The sequence below is a fragment of the Falco biarmicus genome, chromosome 2 (genome assembly GCF_023638135.1).
Source record: "Falco biarmicus isolate bFalBia1 chromosome 2, bFalBia1.pri, whole genome shotgun sequence".
In the NCBI taxonomy this organism is placed as follows: Eukaryota; Metazoa; Chordata; class Aves; order Falconiformes; family Falconidae; genus Falco; species Falco biarmicus.
This window is the reverse complement of record NC_079289.1, coordinates 121804862-121827060: the sequence shown is the minus strand read 5'-3', so window position 1 is coordinate 121827060 and position 22199 is coordinate 121804862. Positions and strand designations below refer to the sequence as shown.

The 22199-nt window shown below is 37.8% G+C and overlaps 2 protein-coding genes across 2 annotated transcripts in view; one reads left to right on the top strand and one right to left on the bottom strand.

Annotated features, from left to right (window-relative positions):
- Positions 1-22199, bottom strand: part of CMSS1 (cms1 ribosomal small subunit homolog) — a 236720-nt gene that overhangs the window by 199671 nt on the left and 14850 nt on the right. The gene's annotated exons all lie outside the window — the stretch shown is intronic.
- FILIP1L (filamin A interacting protein 1 like) lies at positions 894-21000 on the top strand. Its single transcript, XM_056327812.1, has 2 exons — positions 894-1035; positions 17886-21000. Exon 2 carries the CDS (start codon positions 18001-18003, stop codon positions 20659-20661), a length of 2661 nt encoding a protein of 886 aa, XP_056183787.1. The 5' UTR covers positions 894-1035; positions 17886-18000; the 3' UTR covers positions 20662-21000.

The following is a 22199-nucleotide window of genomic DNA, read 5'->3' as shown; positions in this document are numbered from 1 at the left end:
CTAAAATTCAAATGACTGCATTGTGGATGCACCTACCTTAACAGAGCTGCACAAAATAATGTAGAACCCCTTTCGATGGTCTCATTTACCCATCAACACAAAAGGAGTGTGTGTATTCCATTAACTCCTGATAACCCTTGGTGGAATTTCAACAAGTTTTGTGCCTATTACCAGTATTTCTCCCATGTGTTCTCAGTGTTTATTCTGGGTGTACACAGAAGGACAGGGAGTACAAGAGATACATTTTAAGCTCTTCAGTCTAAATCCTACTTTTTGACTTCCTGCCTTTCCTAAATATTAAAACAAACAACTCATTTCTTTAAGACCTTTTTACATTTAAAAAGAGTTGGTTGGACTGCTTAATTGTGTTAGCTGAAACACAAACATATGGAAAGGAAAGGTTTTTGTAGGAAAAACATCGAAGAGAAAAAAGAAATCAGATTTCTTCTGGCCTTCCCATCATCACTTAGAGAATTGTTTTGTAGTTACATCATCAGGAAATAAAACACTATCCTCTGAGGACCCCGACTCTTTACAGAAGGGAAAAAAAGGAAGGGTTGTAGTTCATATCACCCTCAGAGGGGTTCAGCAAAACTCACATATTTTGTCATATTAAAAAAAAAATGCAAAAAAGAAAAAGCTCCCTTAGAAGAACTGATTAACGAAGATGACTTGGAATTTAATTTTTCCTTTCTCAAATTCTAGACTGAGAGCTAAGTAGAAAGCATTGTAACTAATCAGCTAGCAGCTTCTAACGACTTCATCACTAGCGAGGGAAAGGAGCTGCCCCAGCCCCAACCCCTGCACGCTGCCGCCAGCCGGGGCCGCCGCGCGTCACCGGGCTCTCCGGGTGCCGGCGGCCGCCGCGCAGCGCCTCACGTGGCGGGGCGGTGACGTCACGCCGCGGCGGGGCGGGCGGGGGCGGGCGGGGGCCGGTCCCGCCCCGCCGGGGCCGCGGGATCCCGCACCGCGCGCGCAGCTCGGCGCCCGCACACGGAGCGGCAGCGGAGCCGGACGCCGCAGGCAGCCGGGCAGGTAAGGGCGGGCGGGGAATCCGCGGGCAAGCACTGGCGCTCCGGGCTTTCTCCACGGAAAGTCGCTTCCAACATCCAGGGGTGAGGGCTGAGAAACAATTCAACCCCCCAGAACAGCACCAGGAGACCTAGAAGATGCCCGATTACTCGGAAGCGGGCTGACTTATTTCAAGCGTTAAAAACTGTATTTTAAACAATTCCTACAGAGCCAACAGATGAGGAATTAATGTAATGTTAAAGACGGAGGTAGTTATGAATGACACACACTTTCCAAATGATCGGATAAAATCATGACTGTATTTAAAGCTGTGGAAAGACTCCAACAGTATTGTAATATATTAGGTAGAGCTACTGCCTCTCTTTATGCTGCATTTATATGCATGTGCTATATATTAGTAGACATGTGTGCACATATGTTTCTAAGCGTTTACTATACTTTTGAACAACTTTTACTGTAGTTTACAGAGGGATGTATAAATTGCCGCAAACATTACTTTGCAATAAGATTATGCTATGTCTGAAAGAAACAATTGTAACTAGTTTACTTACTAACAAACTTTTCAACTCCTACACACTGCTTCCCTCTTCTGTGTCTTGCGTGCAACTGTCAAATCACAGGAGGATAGAACTGTCAGATTTTGATGAAAAAACTTTAAATCCTGGTCACCAAATGATGAAGCTTTCAAAATCAGAATATCCACGGGTGTCTTCGAGGCTTAACTCCACAAGATACTGAACAGTATTGTGATTATTAACTTCAAAAAAACAAAGAATGGCAAACAGCTCTGATGAGGCGCTAAGCACCTTGGAAGATTAGTGTGCTTGTAGTTCACATCTGCGTAGCATACAAAATTACACTGTCCTCTCCTTTGATTAAGGACCAAACCCTGTCAAATCCTTGTTTGTAGGAACAACTGCAATTAAGTCAATTGTACTATCCTACTTGTGAATCTGAACTACTAAGCTTGCTCTCAAGAGTCTTACGTGTAATTTAACATGTTACAACAGTAAGGCTCAAGACCTTCAAACTATAACTCTTTCTAAAAGTTAAAACTTTTTGTTGTATGTTTTCATTTTCCTCAATAAGAAATAAAATCAGCATTAAACTTTGGACAAGGGGTGGGGGGGGGTGGGGGGTGTCCCCTTCATTTGAGGCTTTAAATTCCGCAAAATCCTTGTTCAAGTATATCTTCAAGAAAAATCACAGCTGATACAATCATATGCATTGCTGTACTGTCAAGCATATGTGGATTTAGGGACCAAGTCAAAATACCATGTGTCAACGTTTTCATGACTTTTTATTTTTTTGCTTTAAACAATAAGAAAAAAAATAACTAGTAATTTTCCACATGCTTTAAAAAATGTAAATATAGAGAGAGACATTTCGTTCCAAAGATAATTCAGGTATTTGTGTATTATTAACCTTGGCATTTTAGATAAAGGTCACATCCACGTTTCCAAGATAAACTTCCTAACTTCCTTGTAACAAGCAAAGTTTACACCTCTGTTGATGCCTTGAGTCTGCCTAGCTATAGAATCAGGGAAGAGGGCACTGTACAGTGTATATATAGAATGAAAAGAATCCTAACAACCAGAACATACCTAAATTCATTGTAGAAAACCAATACCCCAGATCAGTATCCTAAGCCCTTTACCATCCCTTCTGTTTGCTTTTTCTGCCATATCTTGAGCCTCGCAACCTGTGTCCTAGTATTTTAAGATCTCTTCGCTGATAAACAATAACTTGGTTTCCTATGCATGCTGTATCCAGTGGATTTAACACTTAATAAATACATTGTCAAATTATAATGTGGAAAATAGCTACAGTATGAAAAGATGTGTTATGAACCAAAGTTAAGTAACAGACCTCAAAAAATGTGCAGGAATAGAAAGGATAAACTGAAGTCAAAGGACTACAGTATGATGAAGAAAAAATACTCTTTTTTTCTGTATGTAGAAAATGTAGAAATGCTACACATGCAATAAACATATTTTTGATAAAGGCAGTAACTAGAAAAAGCCTACCCATAGGTAAGAGACTATTTCGGCTCCTCCAAATCCAGCGGAGAAGGGAGGTAACATCTACCATTAATTACTGCTTTAGCAATATCTAAAGTACCATCTGTACTGTGAATGGTGCTAGGCTAATACGAATGATAACATCTATCAAAAGCCAGAAGAACGCTATTTCCCATAATCAGTCTTCCTTAGATCAAAAGGGAAAAAAATTCTTTGCTTAATACTTACAGGACCAATTTTGCTCTCATTTATACTGGTAAGAGTAAAAAATAACTAGACTGGGGTATAATGATTAAAATGTCTCACTGTCATTTCCCCCCATCCCCCCAGTATTACAGTCCTTAGTTTTATCAGATTTCTTAATAGGGAATTGAGAATATCTAATTTTAAGCAATAAAAATGTTAGCTTGCATCACTTAACAATAAAAGGAGGCAGTAAAGGAAAAGAATTATCACATAATTCAGTCTTCAACAGCTGTACTTCTTCACTTAAATTTTTTATAGTAATTTTTTTACAACAATCCAATGTAAAAAGAAAGCATTTTAGAAACAAATATATCCTCCAGAAATGAAAGACAACTTCCTATCAAACTGCATTGACCCTTTGTTCCTTCCCCGCCATTTCCCTTCCCTCCAGTGACAAACGTCATGTAACTACTGACAGCAGAATTTTTAGAGATTTGATCCAGAAGACCACAGGATATAACTTACACTTGTTTTATTTTCCCCATCAGTACTAGTAAAATCAATTTATTGCTTGATTTTTGCTGAGTAACAGCACTTTCATATTATTTACCTAATACTGTGATGAATTATCACATGTGCCATTGTCATGGGAGAAAAAACCAGCCTGGTTTTACTCTCAGCAACTTTCCCCTTGGCATGGGCAAGTGAGCAGCCACTGCTCCTCTGAATCTCTCCTGCAAACAGCTTCTCTCAAATCCTGGGTGTGACATTACCTGAATACAGTTCATTAAAGAAGCAATTAAAATATCTAAGTCAGAGAATCCTAAGGAGTTTACAATGTAGGAGGCATTCCTTTAAAACCATCCTATAAAATCTTAGTTGTGACTCATTACTAGTTACCCTTAATACTTTAGCCTGTCATCAAGATGATTTGAACTTAGAAACTATGCTGTACCAATAAAAATAAATTATTTTTAATTGCTTAGGCTTTTTTTTCTCATATTGAATTGATCCTGCCATGGCATCCTTGAGGTTTATGTTGAGCTTTTTTGAAGTGGTTGAAAGCTTGGTTAGTTCAGCCATTCACTAAACTGTATTACTCAGCTCCAAGAGGGTAAGAGGCATTGCTTGAAAAACTCTTTTTAAGTTTAGTGCCCAGTCTTGGGATTTAAGTGAAGTAATGTAGATTTTGAGTCATAACACCTCTCAGTATGTCATGCTGATGTTGAAGTTTGCTGTGTTTCCTATCAGCGAGTCAAAAAAATCACTTTGACTGCATGTCAAGGCACCATGTTACTTTCAGAAGGTCAGTAACAGCAGTCATGCTGATGGACCAATGGAGCACGCTCAGGCATTCACAGCTCACTTTCCTCACATCTTCACAAATTCAACAAAAATATATTTGAAGATCTTCTGTGGCAGTCTGTAACCTCCAGTTAAAAACAGTACAAAACCACCACCTCTCAAACCACTGCCTCCTCACCAGAACAACAGAACTGAGTGACAAGGAAGAGGTGAATGTTTACGCAATGAATGAAGGCTAGCTGAGTGAACACCCAGCAATATCATTGTATAACCCTCATTTAATAATGGAAAGCTTGGGGGTGAAAGTTCAAACCAACCTTGCTAGGCAGTATTTCAACATAACTCAATGTCCTACAACCTCGGTCACTCAAGTTGATAAATGCACGTATTCTCTGTCTGTTGCAGAAGTCACCCCTTCTGCTACAGTTCATTGTGCATATCATGATGATGTAACACAACTGCGTGACTTTAGCCTTGAGCTGGGAATGGGACCTATGAACGACCACCAGAGAGTGGCTGCTGAGGTAAACAAGCAGAACTTGAGCCATTTTGTTTCACACTGCATGCTCATAGCAGCTGAGCAACCAGAGCCCACAACCACCTAGCTGCTCATGCTCAAGCTTCAAAAACCTTTACAGGCATACTTCAGGTAGGGTACACAAAGGTCCAGTGAATGACTGAAAACGTGGATGGAAAAAAACAAAATACATCTGAAAAGAAAAACATTAATCTTGAATACATTTCAGGGATATGAATCACTGCACCAACCAGTTTCCATCGTCCCTTCTAGGCTTTCAAAGGCCTGGGAAGCAACACAACAATTGCAGTTAAAAGACAGGTTAAAGTTCTTAAACATCTGACTTAAACCTAATCATCAAAGCAATTTCTTTCAAATTCATTTCAGAGAGTGGATTTAAATAACTTTGGTCTTTTTTATTGGAGAGACAAAGCTTACATAGTGTTTGCATAGCAACTACTGCAATGAGAGCATAAGAGAAAGAGGAAAAAATGTAAAACCTGAAATGAAGCAGCATGTTGCTGCTACCATGAAAAACACACACAAGACTGGCTGTTTAAAAATGGATAGTAACGCACTCATAAAACTTGCATTTTAACTACATATTGGATTTCAGCACATGAACAAGCCACCTTAGAGAAAGTGTAAGCTGACTGAATTCTGTCAGCTTTTTAAGGATTTAATCAATATTCTGGTAAAATGTGCTTAACTCAGTAATTAAGTCAAATTATCAAGAAATTTAGGGAATTTTATCAACCATTAAGCTTGGCTGACCCAAAGCTAATGTGTACCCATCACATTCACAAACATGATTCTATTCTACATAGCTACACAGAGGTTTCTCAGAAGTAGCCTAATACCACAGTTAGTTTTGTTTTCAGCTTCAAAATGCTCCCCCAGTCAAAGATGTTCTCAACCTCAGCAGAGCTATTCTGTTTCAGATTGCTACCTAGAAAAGAGGAAAGTGAATTACATGAGCCTAATTTCTTTCTCAAATTTTGCTCACTTGAACACGGGGGGCTACAACAGCTCCACATCTGCAGTAGCCAACTCCTGTCCTAAATATCTGAAATCTAATGCTGAACATATTAACTTAGATGTAGGAAGGTGGGGGGGGGGGGGGGGGGGAATGCAACTTCAAAGCTGAATAATTTTCATAATTTGCAAAATAGTATGATAGACTCTTTGATGTAAAGAGAAACGTCTTTTCACTAGCAGCCAGTATCATTCCCAGGTTAAATACTGAATTGGCTTCAATGAAAAGGCCACCATGAACCTTGGCAGGCTTAAAACTTCCAAAATACACATTTCAAAAAACCTATCTAATATATAAATGGGTATGTGCATTTGCTTGCATATGGGTAAGCAGAGCAGGAGGATAAAAAGCCTCTGAAGTCAGCAAGTACAGCTTCAATACAGGTCAATTCAAGACAGACAAAATAGACTGCCTATGAGGTTGCTGCAGGGATGACACCAGCCAGAGGACAATGTTCAGGGTTGTGCTAGAAGGTGTACATACTGATTCCCTTTTGGGAAAGCAGCAGACAACAGCTGACAAGAATCTTCAAGTTTACATATTTTGCTAACCCCTACAAAGGAGGGAAGAAAATGTAACATAGTATACAAATGAGCAGCCACTTTGGAAACTGTCTGGTTGCCCTGGTTTTGTTCAATCAGGATTCCCCGGGGGGGGGGGGGGGGGGGGGGGGGGGGGGGGCGATTAGAATTTGACAAGGCAACAGTTTATAATCTGTAAACGACCCTCTCATACTTAGGCTAACCACAGTTAACCAAACAACTAGCAAGTTCTGTCTAGAGATAATTGTGTCTTTATTTTCACCATTTGAAACCACGTTATAAATTAATTATAAAAGCTAAGATGTATTACATCAGAAACATACTGGGCATGAAAGCATGCTACAGCTCCTTCATTTCCAGAGTGGCTCAGAAAATAGGAAAATATAACCTAAACATCACAGACCATCAGCCAAGAAAAGAGAATCAAATAGGGTGTGTAGCCAAATGCCCCTCAGGCACATAACGATACTGAGTTATAAATCAATTTGGGGTAGAATAATGAGGCAGAGAAGTTTGACTGAATTAACAGTTGTTTGAAGAACAGGGAACTCTTGGAGTCTGAAAGTCTTCATACGAAGGGGCAAGGGAAGCATACATGCACATAGCCCTCCTCTTTCCTAAAAAAGCCTTTTTTCTATGACAGTTTCTGTAAGGCAGAGAAAGAAACTGGAAAACAACTAAAGATGGAAAAAGCAAGTATCTCTCTTGGCTTTAGGAAGACTGTTCAGACCAATTTTAGAAGAGTTTAAGAAACCATTGGTCACAGAATAGCTAGAACTAGTTAAAACCACTTTGTCATCCTGACAGTTTAGGAGTTTTTCCTAAGAAATAGAGAAGCATCTATTTCCCAAAGCAAGCAACAGTTACTCCAGCTGCTGGATGCACACGGCAAGAAGCTACCAGAAAAAAAAAAAAAAAAAAAGCAAGCTCCTTCCAGATAAAATGCTTCTAGATACAAACTGTAAATGGCACTTTGAGTGGACATGCGACTAAAGGACCTAATTTTCTTTAATGTTTAAGCAGGGTATTTGATCTTTAACACAGTGAACTACAAAGGCTGCAAAGAAAGGAAAATCTCACTTCAGCACATCATAATCAACAGATCTGAGAGTAAAAGATGTTCTTTTGTTAGACAATTCATCACAGATCAAGAGGCTACTTAAATTACTATTTATTATTTAAATATGTGAATTAAATATATGAAGTAAACCTTGGTTAGAACTATAACCTTTAAAAACATTCTCAGACTATGATCTTTAGCTCTCTGCTGTAGCTTCATACCCTGTAGTCTAAAACAGCATGTGAGTCCTCTTTGAAGAGGATCAGTTTGGAGAAACCATGTAAACTTAAATCCTTAACAAGAGCACCTATGCTAAGGATTAACACACTTTAAACAAACATGCATTGACTTTGCACCTTTAGATAATTCACCAAGTGCTCCCAGGCTGATGTGGCCCCAGGTCCTACTGAGACAAGAGAAAATGCAACTTCCCAACATCCCACACTTCCCCCAAATCTCAACACATTCAGATATAGGAGACATACTGCAAGAAGACATTTAGCAAGATTAGGACAGACAGCAAGAAAGTGAATTATCTCCCAGGGAGCAAGTCCCCAGAACTACAGGGCTTCAATACCCAGAAGCAATTTGTAAACCACTGGAAGTAAGTTTTAATACAATTTCTGAAGGTCACATACTGCAAAACAGGAAACTAGCGCCATTCTTCATCATTTGTCGCTTCAAAGCCATCTTTAGCTAGTTAACCATGCTGCAGTGCATTGCCTCTCACCTGCATCCTCCAAGATGAAGTGCTGGCCAAGTCAGTCTTAGAGAAAATGGACACTCTCACATTATCAGGTCTACAGGAAGAAGATGCGTATTTAGCTTCAAAGTGAAATCTCTGTTTGACATTACTGTTATTACTGCTGTTATTACTTCCAGTCTTGGCTACTGGAAAAAGGTGCAACTGTATCAGCAGACCTAATTAAAGTCTTTTGCCCATTTGGAAATCCCCAACTATACTGCTTCATACAACCTTGCAACAAAGAAAATTTAAGTTATCTCAGCTAAATTTGCAGTAACAATTAAGGGTCATGTTTTCTGTCAAAAAAAAGGAACAGGGTGCTGCCCAAGCCCAGTCTTCAAACACTCCTTATTATACACATACACAGAGCTACTTCTGGAAGTATGCACACCAGAAAAAGGGCTTACTTTTTGTCTTAGGATATACATATATGGTAAGGATTTTATGGGTATGAACAGGACCCTCACGTAGCCACAGAACTTCATCCTTCTGCACAGGAGTGACCCCACCCACATGATACCTGAGAAATGTTTGTCTAATTGTTTTTAAGTAGCCCCATTCCTCCAAATGATGGCAAACTCAAGTCTTCCCAGATAGTCCCATTCAGTACTATAGTACCTTTATTTAACTTAAAATGTTTAATCTGTGTGGTTCTAATCACAATTTCATCACAAATTGTTGTCATGTGCATTGAGCTTGTGGAGAACACACTGAAGTTTGCAGCCAACTTCCACCTCTAAAAGCAAGTGGACACTGTATGCCTGAGCAGCTTATCCAGGACTGGCAGCAACAAGGATGCCACCAGTTCAACAGAGGAAGTGCACGTGGCATTATGGAAAGTTCTAAATTTTACCACTGCTGGTGATGAATATACAAATAAGGTCGTGGTTAGCATAAGAGATAGGCATAGCACCTTTCTGCCCATGGATGAAAGTGTGGCCCCAGACATTTATTTATATATAAAATGCGTGTTAAAATTGTTTTAGAGAACATCTAGTTCCTGTAAATGTTATGGGAAAATGACATTTATGACTAACCAGTCTCCTCTGAGTAACATGATGTGTTTTTGTTGGCTGAGTGCCATTTTCTGTCATACCAAAAATATTAACTAAATGAAGTTAAAAAAAGGTTGTATGAATCTGATCCTTGCACAGTTATGCCCAGTTCTGGTCAAGACAGCAGCACTAGCACTGCCCCAGGTAAATCAGGTACTAGAAAAGCACCTATTTTCCCAAATGCCCCCCCAGAAAAAAAAGCATCCATAAAAGACATCCACTTTGAACCTACACACTATGATGTTATATACAGAATAATAAAAAAAAAGCACAATCAGAATACATACAGGATTTATCTACGGGAATGGCTTAAAGAAATAGAAAACTCAGGACTGTTCTCTTAATCTAAACCAAGTATTATTAAACTAAGATGATTTAAGGGTTACAAAATTACACAGAACTGAAGCAACTGACACATTCAGGGAATCAGAACTTCTGCAAACACCTCAGTCATTTGAAGGATGCAGATTAAATACCCAAGACAAAAACTCAGCCCTCCAACTATTCCATCAACAGTAAACACAGCATGGCAGTGGAAACTAAGTAGTATTTGCCTCATACAAACCAAACAGACATGGCTGGGGTAATCAGTGCTAGTAACAGCCTGACCAGAGATTTCCAGAACTTGGCCAAGCTGCATTCCCTCGTTTTTGCCTAATCTTCCCACAAGGAATGAGGGGGGAAGGCAGCCAGGGCTCTAAAAAACACTTTCCAGGAGCTCAGTTAACTCCTGCTACAATTTTTCACTTGCTAAATCCTAGCAGTAGGCTGCAATGGTAAGGATTACCAATATTAACACTTTGAACGGGCAAGGCAAACACATCCACCTGCCCATGGAGGGGAAAAAAAAAAAATGGAAAATCACTGTCCTGTTTACCTCCGTAGTACAGAGTGTTTTATAACACCTGTGATTTTAAAAACAGCTCAATAACTGCGGTCAAGCAATAATGTTCTAGCAGGAATTCTTAAAGTATACATTTAAGACAAAACCCAGGTTCATAATAAAGACAAAGGATTTCTCCCATCAATTTAACTTCTTGTGATGTGATGTCAAGTATCAAATCATCAAATGCCATAATTTCAATGACACAGTCATATAAAAATCATAAATTATAAAAAGCAGTAGTTGTCTTGGTTTATTTTGCATAGCTACCATACTATTAACACCCCTTTGGGTTAATACTAATTCTCAAAATAATCTGTTACAGCAAGTCAGCAATGCTTTTCCGTTTTAATAAATCTGAAGTGTAGGCACAAAATTTTACTTGTTAAAGATGAAGAAAATACAAAAGCAGGGCCTGGATTAGTAACTGAGAAGTTATGCCTCAGCCTTGTTGCTTTGACCCCTATACCAGATCTCTTGTGTTTCATCTTTCCATTTCCTTCTGAAACCTTTCCATCTGTAAAACTATAATTTCCTGGCTGACGTAAATTTGAAGAGTTCCAAATTCTGGTGTTGCATCTGAAATTACTTGCTTTATTTCTGACTTTACAGGCAGTGTGGAGAGAGGGTGAGAGAGACAGAGAGAAGGCTAAGGAATTAATCTGCACTGTGGTAATACAAAAAAATCTCAACTAACAAACCCCAAGTCTTATTCCCATGAGCCAGTGAAGTTATTGATGCATTTCGATTCAGAACACAGAGGATTAACAGTCATGCTACATGCACAATTATATGCCACTGAAACACAAACAGTAATAGATACTGATTTTAAAGAATACCTGAAATAGCTGTTAAATCTAGAAAGAGGGAAGAAAAAAGAAGAGTGCATCTCAAAAACAGTGACACTAAGCCCAGCTCACAATTCATTGCGCCATGTTTTCTAGTAGCTGAACTCTGGGACCCAGAGTTTTTAAGGCTAAATGAAAGTAATGCACATGCATATTGTGGTCTTGTCAGGTTAGCGCTCATTTACAACTGTTTTTCAGGATATGCAGTCAAGGACAAAAAAAATGAAAACAAAACAAAACCATGCCAACAATTTAACAGGATAGCAGCTTCTTCATTGCCACCTAAAAATCCTGCACTTTCCTATCAATCCCAGACATTGTGGATGGCTACCATTACAAGATTATAAGTGAACAGACAATTAATAACTATCACCTTGAACATTTGAACAGTTACTGCCCAGAAAGCATTAATACTTTTTACACAGGACTGTTGTTTTGATAGGTGATTTCTAAGAACATCTAGATACAGAAAGACTATATAATTCAAGACAGAAAATTATTTCCTTAAACTGAGATTTCATGAGAAAATACTGAATTTTAGCCCTGAATTAAAATTAGTCCAACTAGAAATGAATGTTAATTCAGTCTTAAATCTTAAATTAACCAAAATAAATTCGTTAAAAATTTCTCATACCATTTACTGTCACCAGATTTGCACAGGATTTTGTAACATTTATAAGTGTCAGTATCCCTGTATCACCAGGAAGAATTTTCAGCAACAGAGTAGTTGTGAAATCATGGTCACAAGCAATATTACTGTTCCAGATGAATTATTTTTTAAAAGAATATATTATCTGTGTATGTTTACTCAGCATCGAAGCTAAACGCATTTCATTATCCATCAGAAATTTTGCCTGTTAACCCATAATTGGCAACACCATTCATCACATACAACTTTTATTAAGACCTGTAAAGCAAGTCAGCATTTTAAGCATCAGATAAAACAATAATTACTGTGTGGTAGTCTGTGGAGTAATAAGCTGAACTCACACACCCTCTCATTAAAAATCCTCATTTTATAAAATATATTTCCTTCTCAGGAAATTTGCCTTACACACAATAACTTGTAGTTCAGAGACACCATTTGTGGAAGTTTGCATTCCCACTATAAATTAATGATTCAAAGTATACATATGTAAATAATATACTGGAAAACAAATTTTAAAATAAGTGTTCGCATTCTGTTGGGAAGTGCTGACTGATTCAGATAATGCCAACAGATTACACAACAGCTATGGTATGTTGTTGCTGCTGTAATTTCAAAGGCTTTTGACTTTATGACAGGGGGAAAAAAGAAACATTAATAAAGATAACAGAGCACCATAAAAGTAGCTATAACATATGTCTTCATAAAAACTGCACATCAATAAGTAGAATTGTAAGCAAAGAAAAAAAAAAATGCATAGCCACCCTAAGATCAGAAACTCATTTTAATAAATCCAAAATTTTGCAATAAACTGTGGAAGGCACAGACAGACTGGCTTTCTTCTGAAAATAAGTATTTAACTGCATTGGTGTCAAAAATTACAACAACTTGTAAGACTTAGCAGAAATGATGAAGCATGTTTCTTCTCTTATTAAAGGCCAGACCATGGCTTATTACTAACTGGGAAGAATGCCTGAGACTAAAGAGGCATGACTTCATCTACATTTAAAAGCTTTCAAGCTTAGTGTTTTTATTTGCATTGTACAGGGGAAAATTCAAGCACATGTCCAAAAACTTTCAAAGAAAGTCTCCCTCATGTTATAACCTGCAGAATCTCTAGAAAGCCACATCTTTTACAGAGGGAATCGTGAAAGAACATGAGCTAGATTAAAATATATAATGTTATAGTTTACAAAAAAAAAAAAAAAAAAAGAAAAGTCAGACATTCAAAGTCTCTGTCATTTCTGCAGAATGATCTGATAAAAATAAAGATATTGCTAAGGTGTATATTAAAATCTCCTGAATACTTTGGTGGAAGGAATGATAAAAGTACAGCTTTACAAACCAACACCTATTTCACTTGCATCCATACAGAATGCAGCCTTTTCTAAAGCTGTCATTACAAGATTGCTTAAACAACAACAACAAAATAATATTTTTTATTCTTATGATTTTAAGAATAATGATTCATTCCAGAATAAACTAAAAAATTTTAAAAATAAGTGTCTTGCAATCTCAGTGTCCCATGCTTTCTTTGTTTTCCCTGAAACTCAAAGGAAAAGCCACTCCCTTAGAATCCTAAAAATAGAAGTTAAACAAAGTCTATACCATAAAGGTCCCCCCATGACACCAGAAAACCCCACTTAAGGACAAAATGGTATCACATGACACCAAGACAATGAACTGCTTTAGGAGTCCCCACATCTAGCAGGGAAAACATAGTCATCATGTTGCTTAATATAATGTAGTGTAGCCGAAGCTATACATATTAAAAAAAATACCTGGAAAACAAGACAATCCCATTGAATGCATGGTATTGACACCAAGAAGCTTTAGTATGCATACAGAGGAAATTGATTACAATGAGCAGAGGAGAGCAGACACAAAACTATCTCTTTAAGGAAATAAAAAAGCAGGCAACTGGTATTGCAAACAACTAAGATAGTAAGCCACAATTAAGCAGTTATAAATAACAGAAGCTCTGAAGAAAAAGTAGTAAGACACTGCCCTGATTCTGCTTAATTACCTAACATTCATGTTCATTAAAACAGTTTCCAATGCCTGTTTTTGCTGGCCTGGATTCAGAATGGGTTCTTGTAGTCCTATGAAGTCAACTGCTTGGAATTATCTGTGAAAGCTTTGACTAAATGATATACCTACCTTTGCCTAATATGAAATTACATGATCATGAAATTCAACTGGAAATGAAAACAATAAAAATATTTTATTGGCTAGGGAACTGCCTGTTCAGGATTTAAAAAAAAAAAAAAGTATGCCAACTTTTTTTTGACCTTTGCATATTTTTGGTAAAATTACTCTCTCAAATACTCTGGATACTCTGACTTAAAAGTATGCAAAATATCACAAAGTGCTTTTAGCAGTTACAGCACTTCTGCAATTGAACGTGTGATTCACCTTAATTCAAATTATATACATAATCAAGCCCTGACCTGCAGAAGCCAGGTTCCCCAAGAAAAGCTGACCAAAACCAAGCAATGATTTTTTTCAAAAAACCCAAAGAAACAAAAAAAAACCAACATCAAAAAACTCAAATATTTTTGGGTCCTCTCTCATTCCAAAGTGCACGTGTGCAGACACAATTGCTGTGATGTACTGAAGCATGAAACGGGAATTCAGCAGCCAAGGAAAAATTCTTTTGCAAATACTAATGGACTCTCAGCTGACTTCTTACAATATCAATCTCAACTCTGTCCAAGAAATTATTATCTATTCAGTACTGTTGAGGGCATTTTCTGTATAGGAATACATGAATAAGCATACAGTTATGAAAAACAAGTGCAAAAACTTATTTAACTACACAATATTAAATAAAGATCCCATGCCTAATACATCCCTTTTTATCTTTTCAGAAACATTAAAATCCTTTAACTCACTGCTTCTACACTATGCTCTGTAACTAAAGTTCAATGGAATGATTTTATAGAAGTATTTTTTAAAAAAGATATATATCTCAGGGGTTAGAAATATTTACTTGTATTCCTGTTTGGATTTTAAAACTGTATTTTATCTTTTGAATGAAGGAAACAATTTTAAATAGCCTAAAGTCTTTTGGCATAACCAAAGAAATGGAATCTCTTGAAAATCCTTCTCAGTTTATACAATTATCCAGGTCTGATGCCAGCAATTAAGGCAATTTCATTCAAATAAGCCTTGCAACACAAACTTGATCAGAGATTGGGTTAGACTGCCTCACTCAAGCACTCAGTTTAGGCTGGAACCTCAAGTGCTTTGCTGAAGCAGATCTTTAGCATTCCAGATAGCTTGAGAAAGGAAGTTATAAAAGGAAAAGAAAAAAAAAAAAAAGAGAGAAGACAGAAAAAATACAAATAGTGCATACAATGATAACCACTGGAAGAACTGCTGGGATTGTTCACTCAAACATTTGTTAACCTATTTTATTTACTATTTATACACAATTATCTTACCTGCATTGTAAAAATTATAGTGTCCCTGTGAAAATTACAAATGTTTGTTAATATTTCATGTAAAACTTTTCTTTCTAAAGCAATTTAAGGGACATCGCTCATTGTAGCATTACACTTTCATTTGGCCAGACAGGTATCAACTAGTTAATACAGAAGTGTTGGGTAAAACACTGATTGATTTTGGTATTAAGAACCTCAGCTAAATTTGCCTTACAAAAATGGATTACCGTGAAGCAAGCTAAAACTACTCAAATGCTAGTAAGCCCAAGTCTATTTTAACAGTATTAATATAAGATGTCTTAACTTCATGCACACACAAAAACTGAGTTCATTCCAAATGAAATTGTTAGTTATGCTTCTGTTATGGTTTTATATCTATGGCAACAGTAAATCATCAATTGAACTTCACTGCTAAAGCATTTAGAGACAAGGGTGGGGAAAGAAGAGAGATTTTTACACTAAAAATCTCAAAGTAGCACTGAAAGTGGACAAAAGTTTATACACCAAGACGACAGTAAAAAGCTGCCTTTGAAGATGGTGCCGTCTTCTTTCTCCGCATTTATTGTTCTGTCAACCAGCAGCACTCCTTCAAGCTCATTTCACAAACCTTTCCCTCTCTACTCCTACTTTTCATCTTTTTTCCCCATTATGTTAATCGATTGTTGTAAAGAATCTGGGGCTGCTTTAAGTCTTTGATATCAACTTCGTTTATTGCTACTTCCCGTTCTGTCAATTCTTCATATAAAGCATTTCATTACATTCAATATAGCGCAACTTGCGCACTAAAATAAAAACAGTGAGGATGGTGAAGAAATTTTGCAAGAAATTTCAGTCGCAGACTTCTATATAACATCACCATTAAATGAGATAAGTCTAACGGATAGCTGTAGAATGGCAGGGATGACTTCTCTCTGTGCAGGAAAACTACAATGCTGCCAAGAGGGATGCTGCTGAGGCAGCCTATTAAATGCCCAGAAATCTATGTCTCCAGTCAGTCAACAGCTAATAAAGAGCTGTGCAAAGGAGGCCACTATCTAAGCTCTTCCTGAACTAAAGGACGGTTGCAACAGGAACTTGTCCACAGAAAGCTGTAAAGACTCACCACTTGGACAAGGGCATCACAGTAGTGACCAGAGACAAATGTAGGACAGAAATCTTAAGTTTCAGCAGCAACTTCAAGAGGGTCATCGTCACATTTCAGAGGGGGAAAAAACAAACTAAACAAAAAAAACCCTCTAGACAAACAAAAAGAAAGCAAGGGGCCTCAGCTACTGAGCCCTAAAGCAGTCATTTTGTGTAAGTACAGTCCTGATACACAACCCTTTTCGTGATTTACACAACTGGATACGTACCATACATATCAGCAACAGCAAAAACATACAAATTCTAATACTTTATTGCTTCAACCTAGGCTTTACAGATTTTTATTTAATACCAGAATATACTTAAAGGTTGGCTGTGGGAAAAAATTTAACTGAAAGGAGGAAAATGTGCTGGCCAAACCTAGTCATACCTCAGACCAACTCTACAAATCTCTCCCTGACAAAGAAAAGCCTACAGAAAAATCCAATTATCGGAGGTATTCGGTGATTTTTTAGGATCTTACATAAACAAATGCACAACCTTATCCCAAGTCTATATCAAATTAAGTATGTTGCATCTCAGTAATGTGAGTACTAACATAAATTTGTAATACTAATTTTGGAAAACCATTATGAATACCTTCAAGGAATCATGTAAAAGCACGGTTGCACTTAGGTGTACCTGCAAGTTTTGGATATAAGACCAAATCCAAGCCTAACAGACAGCAAGATGGTTGGGCTCTCTTAAGTTCAAAAGACACAACCTGAACACCTGTTTATCTGCTGACTGCATTTTTTTTGTGTGCATACCATACAAGGTCACAAGGCCTGCATTTTCACTGAGGACAGACTTACCTACAATGTTTAATTTTGCTCTAATGTGCTGCTTAGAAATTCACATTAGGCAGCCTGACTAACTGCCTAGCGTGGCTACATTTCCTTCACATACTTTAACATCCACAAGGTTTAATCACAAAATATCGTAAAACATCAGGATGCTTTATAAGTAACTTAAATTTATTAGGAGGTTTACGATGCTGTAAATTATACCTGCCCTTGAGGGTTGCACTGATTTAATTTATCAACCACTATGATAATCACATCTCTTAAAAAGAAAAATACCAAAGCCTTGCATGCACATACCTAGCCTCAGCAAACAGCCAAGATCAGTGTTGTTCTAGCACAGAATACCAAGAAGTTGTATTGCACTAATACCTGTCAAAAGCTGAAAATGTAACCTAAGATATGTAATTACGGAAGTTACTCAGTCTAAATGATCATACTTAAGTGCCCATTACAAAAGAACTTCTGAGTAGAAAGTAAGGCCTGTGAGCACTTCCTCATGATGCCACAAGGACAGATCTGCTTATAGTTACAAGTGGGTGTTTATGCATACCTGGTAGAGATGTCACAGTATTTCAAATGTGTTTTTAAATGCCCATTAAAATGACTACAAAATACAGTATTATTTCCTCCCACAGACTGAAAAAGCTTCTTGAACAAGAAACAGCACATCAGGCAAAAAAAGAAAAGGAAAGCAGCAAGAAAATAGCTAAACTGAAAGAAGAACTGACTAAACTGAAATCCTTTGCTTTAATGGTGGTGGATGAACAGCAAAGACTCACTGAACAGTTGAACCAACAAAGTCAAAAAATTCAAGAATTAACCATTTCTGCAGAACAAGCACATGAGAAGCTGGCTTTCGCTGAAGCCAAAGTTCAAGAAGAGAAGCAGAGAGCCAGCAGGCTGGAGGCTGAACTTCAAGCCCAAAGCAGTAAGATTTCCCAAGACCAAGAGGCAATGATGGCCAAACTAACTAATGAAGACTGTCAGAATCGTCAGCTTCGGTTAAAATTAACTGCTCTCAGCCGACAAATCGATGAGCTGGAAGAGACCAATAAGTCTTTACGAAGAGCAGAAGAAGAACTGCAAGACCTAAGGGATAAGATAAATAAGGGAGAGTGTGGGAACACCATGCTTATGACCGAAGTAGAAGAACTACGGAAACGACTGCTAGAGATGGAAGGAAAAGATGAAGAGCTCATAAAAATGGAAGATCAGTGCACAGAACTTAATAGAAAGTTAGAAAAAGAAGCATCACAGAGCACGAACCTTAAAGGGGAAGTTGACAAACTTAACAAAAGAATTATGGAGCTGGAGAAATTAGAAGATGCTTTCAACAAGAGCAAACAGGAATGTTACTCCATGAAGTGCAACCTAGAAAGAGAAAAAATGTTAACAAAGCAGTTGTCCCATGAGCTGGATGGCTTAAAAGCTAGAGTTGGTGAGCTTGAAGCAATTGAAAGCAAGTTAGAAAAAACTGAGTTTACACTTAAGGAAGATTTAACAAAGCTGAAGAGTCTAACCGTGATGCTTGTGGATGACAGAAAAACTATGGGTGAAAAAATAAAGCAAACAGAAGAAAAGCTGCAAGCTGCAACTTCTCAGCTTCAGGTGGAACAAAATAAAGTGATGTCCGTTACAGAAAAACTAATTGAGGAAAGTAAAAAGGCACTGAAATCAAAATCTGATGCAGAGGAAAAAATGTCCAGTGTTACAAAAGAAAGAGATGAACTGAAAAACAAACTCAAAGCAGAAGAGGAGAAAGGAAGTGATCTTGTTTCCAAAGTGAATATTTTAAGAAAGAGACTTCAGTCACTGGAAGCTGTTGAAAAAGAGTTTCTGAAAAATAAAATCAAGGAGAGTACTAAATCCAGCACCTCCTTGCAGCAGGAAAACAACAAAATCAAAGAGCTTTCTCAAGAAGTTGAGAGACTTAAGCAGAAGCTGAAAGAAATGAAGGCCATAGAAGATGATCTTATGAAAACTGAAGATGAATTTGAGTCTTTAGAACGAAGATATGCCAACGAACGGGACAGAGCCAAGCTCCTATCAGAGGAACTGGAAGCTGTGAAAATGGAAGTGGCGAGGTATAAATCAACAGAAAAGGCAGAGCACAGTGAAGAGCAGCGCCTTTTTAAGAAGCTCAGAGAAGAGGAAGCTAAATCAAGTCACCTTTCCAGAGAAGTAGATGCACTGAAAGAGAAAATTCATGAATACATGGCAACAGAAGACCTGATCTCTCACCTCCGAGGCGATCAGAGTGTCTTACAGAAAAAACTTCTCCAGCAAGAAAACAAGAACAGGGAGTTAACAAGAGAAATGGAAAGCCTCACAAAAGAACTGGAGAGATACAGACGCTTAAGCAAGAACTTCAGGCCTGGTCTCAATGGAAGGAGAATTTCTGACTTGCAAGTTTTTTCTAAAGAAGTCCAGACAGATCCAGCAGACAATGAACCACCTGATTATAAAACCCTCATGCCTTTAGAGCAAACAGTCATAAATGGGCAACTGTACGAAGACAGTGATAATGAGGACAAAGGCAACAACGAGGAAGAATTAAAGGTGTCTTTCAAAAGCAACCCATCCATTGCAAATGTCGTGAACAAAAAATTATGGATCCCTTGGATGAAGTCCAAAGACAGCCATCCTCAAAATGGAAAGATTCATACAAAGCAAAATGGTAACTGCACACAGACCGGAGACCTAGTGCTAAGCCATACACCTGGCCAACCTCTTCACATAAAAGTAACTCCAGACCATGGACAGAACACAGCAACGCTTGAAATAACTAGTCCTACCACTGAAAGTCCTCACTCCTACACAAGCACAGCAGTTATACCCAACTGTGGCACTCCCAAGCAAAGAATAACCATTATTCAAAATGCCTCCTTAACACCTGTAAAATCAAAAGCAGCAGAAGGTTATATGAGCCCAGAACAAGTAATTTCTCCTATTACTATGGCTACTTTTACAAGGTCTCAAACTCCTGAATCATGTGGTTCTTTAACTCCTGAAAGAACAATGTCCCCTTTGGCTTTACCAGGCTCAAGTTCTCAGGAACAAATACTCTCCTCAGAGCCTTTGGAAACGGGAGCCAAGCATGCTGTTTTTAGAGTATCCCCAGACAGGCAGTCATCATGGCACTTTCAGAGATCTAACAGTACGGGATCAAGTGTAATAACTACTGAGGATAACAAAATCCACATCCACTTAGGAAGTCCTTACGTCCAAGCTCTCACCAATTCCAAGCCCATCAGCCCTTGTAATCAGGTGCAAGACAACAGAACTCCAACACTAGCTAATGGCCTACCCAGTAAGCCCACCAATAAAATCACCAGCAGTATTACTATCACACCAACAGCCACTCCTCTCCCACGGCAATCACAAATTACAGTAAGTAATGTCTATAACTGACCCTCATCCGTGCTGACATCCCTACCAGCAACCCATCCTGTTTTTCATCCCAGCAAGAATTATTTGGAACAGCCTCTTTACTTTGGGAGAGATCTGTGCATGAACTATACAACAGTATATGGAACTAACGTTAAGTTTTGCCTGCTTAGTGTTATCAAGTGTGCACTTACTGTATATCTTCTCATTGAATACAGTTATGTAAAATGTTTAGTCTTGCACTTGTATAAATGCATCTTTATGTATTTCCATTTTCAAAATAACTCACACTACTTTTGACTGCAACTTGCCTTGGTAAAATATTTTAACATTACAAAAACAGTAAATAATTGATTATTTTTATCATTGCTTGCAGAATAGTTGTTTGCTGTGTGTATTTTGTATTTTTTTGCATGTACGGTAGAATTTGAATTAAGCCATAATATTGCCTGCTAACTTCAGATAAGACTTGATTCATTATCTTCCCTGCTATTTCCCAACTCCTCCTAGCCCTTTCATTTCAGATAATTACCAGTACGACACACACAAACACTCAAAATATTATGTAGCGTATCTTATTATAAGTTTATGATGCTTACATGATATGTTCCAGAGCACAATCTCCACTTTTCCTTACCATCTTTTTTACACTGTTTGGTTAAAAATCTTTTTACACCCCTTCTGTAAACCTTCCTTGTTAAGTGAGTTCAGAAGCTTGTACCACAAAATTACTCTCCCCAAAGAAACCATTTTTTCCCAATACAACAGAAAAACTGCTTTCATTTAGGCACACTGTCAAACAATAAACAGCAACACTTAACATTCCTAAAGAATAACTCAGAATGAATTCACACAATATTGAAATTTCATCTAAGCTCCTAGCCATCAGTTCAACATATAATATACATCACACAGGTACACTGAAGAAGAAACAAGGCTAGCAAACTGTGGCATACCTTCATGTTTTCACATAACAGGCAGAGAAAGCCTGACAGAAGCATTAAGAGCATAGTACTAGACCAACTCTCCAAACATGTAGCCTCTAGCACTAGGATACATAGGAGTACCATACAGAGTAGACAAACAGGTTAAGCTATTTCAATGAATACAGTATCAGTGCCTAAGAAAAGGACAGAAATGTAAGCAATTCTGTCCTTTACATGTACCAAGTAGTCAATCCTAACCTCTCAGAGAATAATGCTAGTAACGGACCAACTTCACGCTGAACGTGAATCAGCCCAAAAGGCCTGGACTGCACTTTCAAATGTCTCTTTTTCTCAAAAACTAAACTGCAAATGTAGATCGGAACTGTTGTTCCGAATTCCAAAAAGTTAAATGCCTATGTGTCTTAAGCTTTTTTTTTCCCCCCGCTTTTTTCGGGGGGGGGGCAGGGGGGTGTCTGTGTGTGTGGATTATTTTTTATATAATTCACCCTCCTTATCAACAAGGAAGTTTGCAAGAAATCAGAAAGTCCCTATTCACTAAACACTTATCTTTATTCAGCTTACATTATCTAGAGAAGAAAATATAATTTCTGTGCTATAGCTGAGCAACTGATTCAG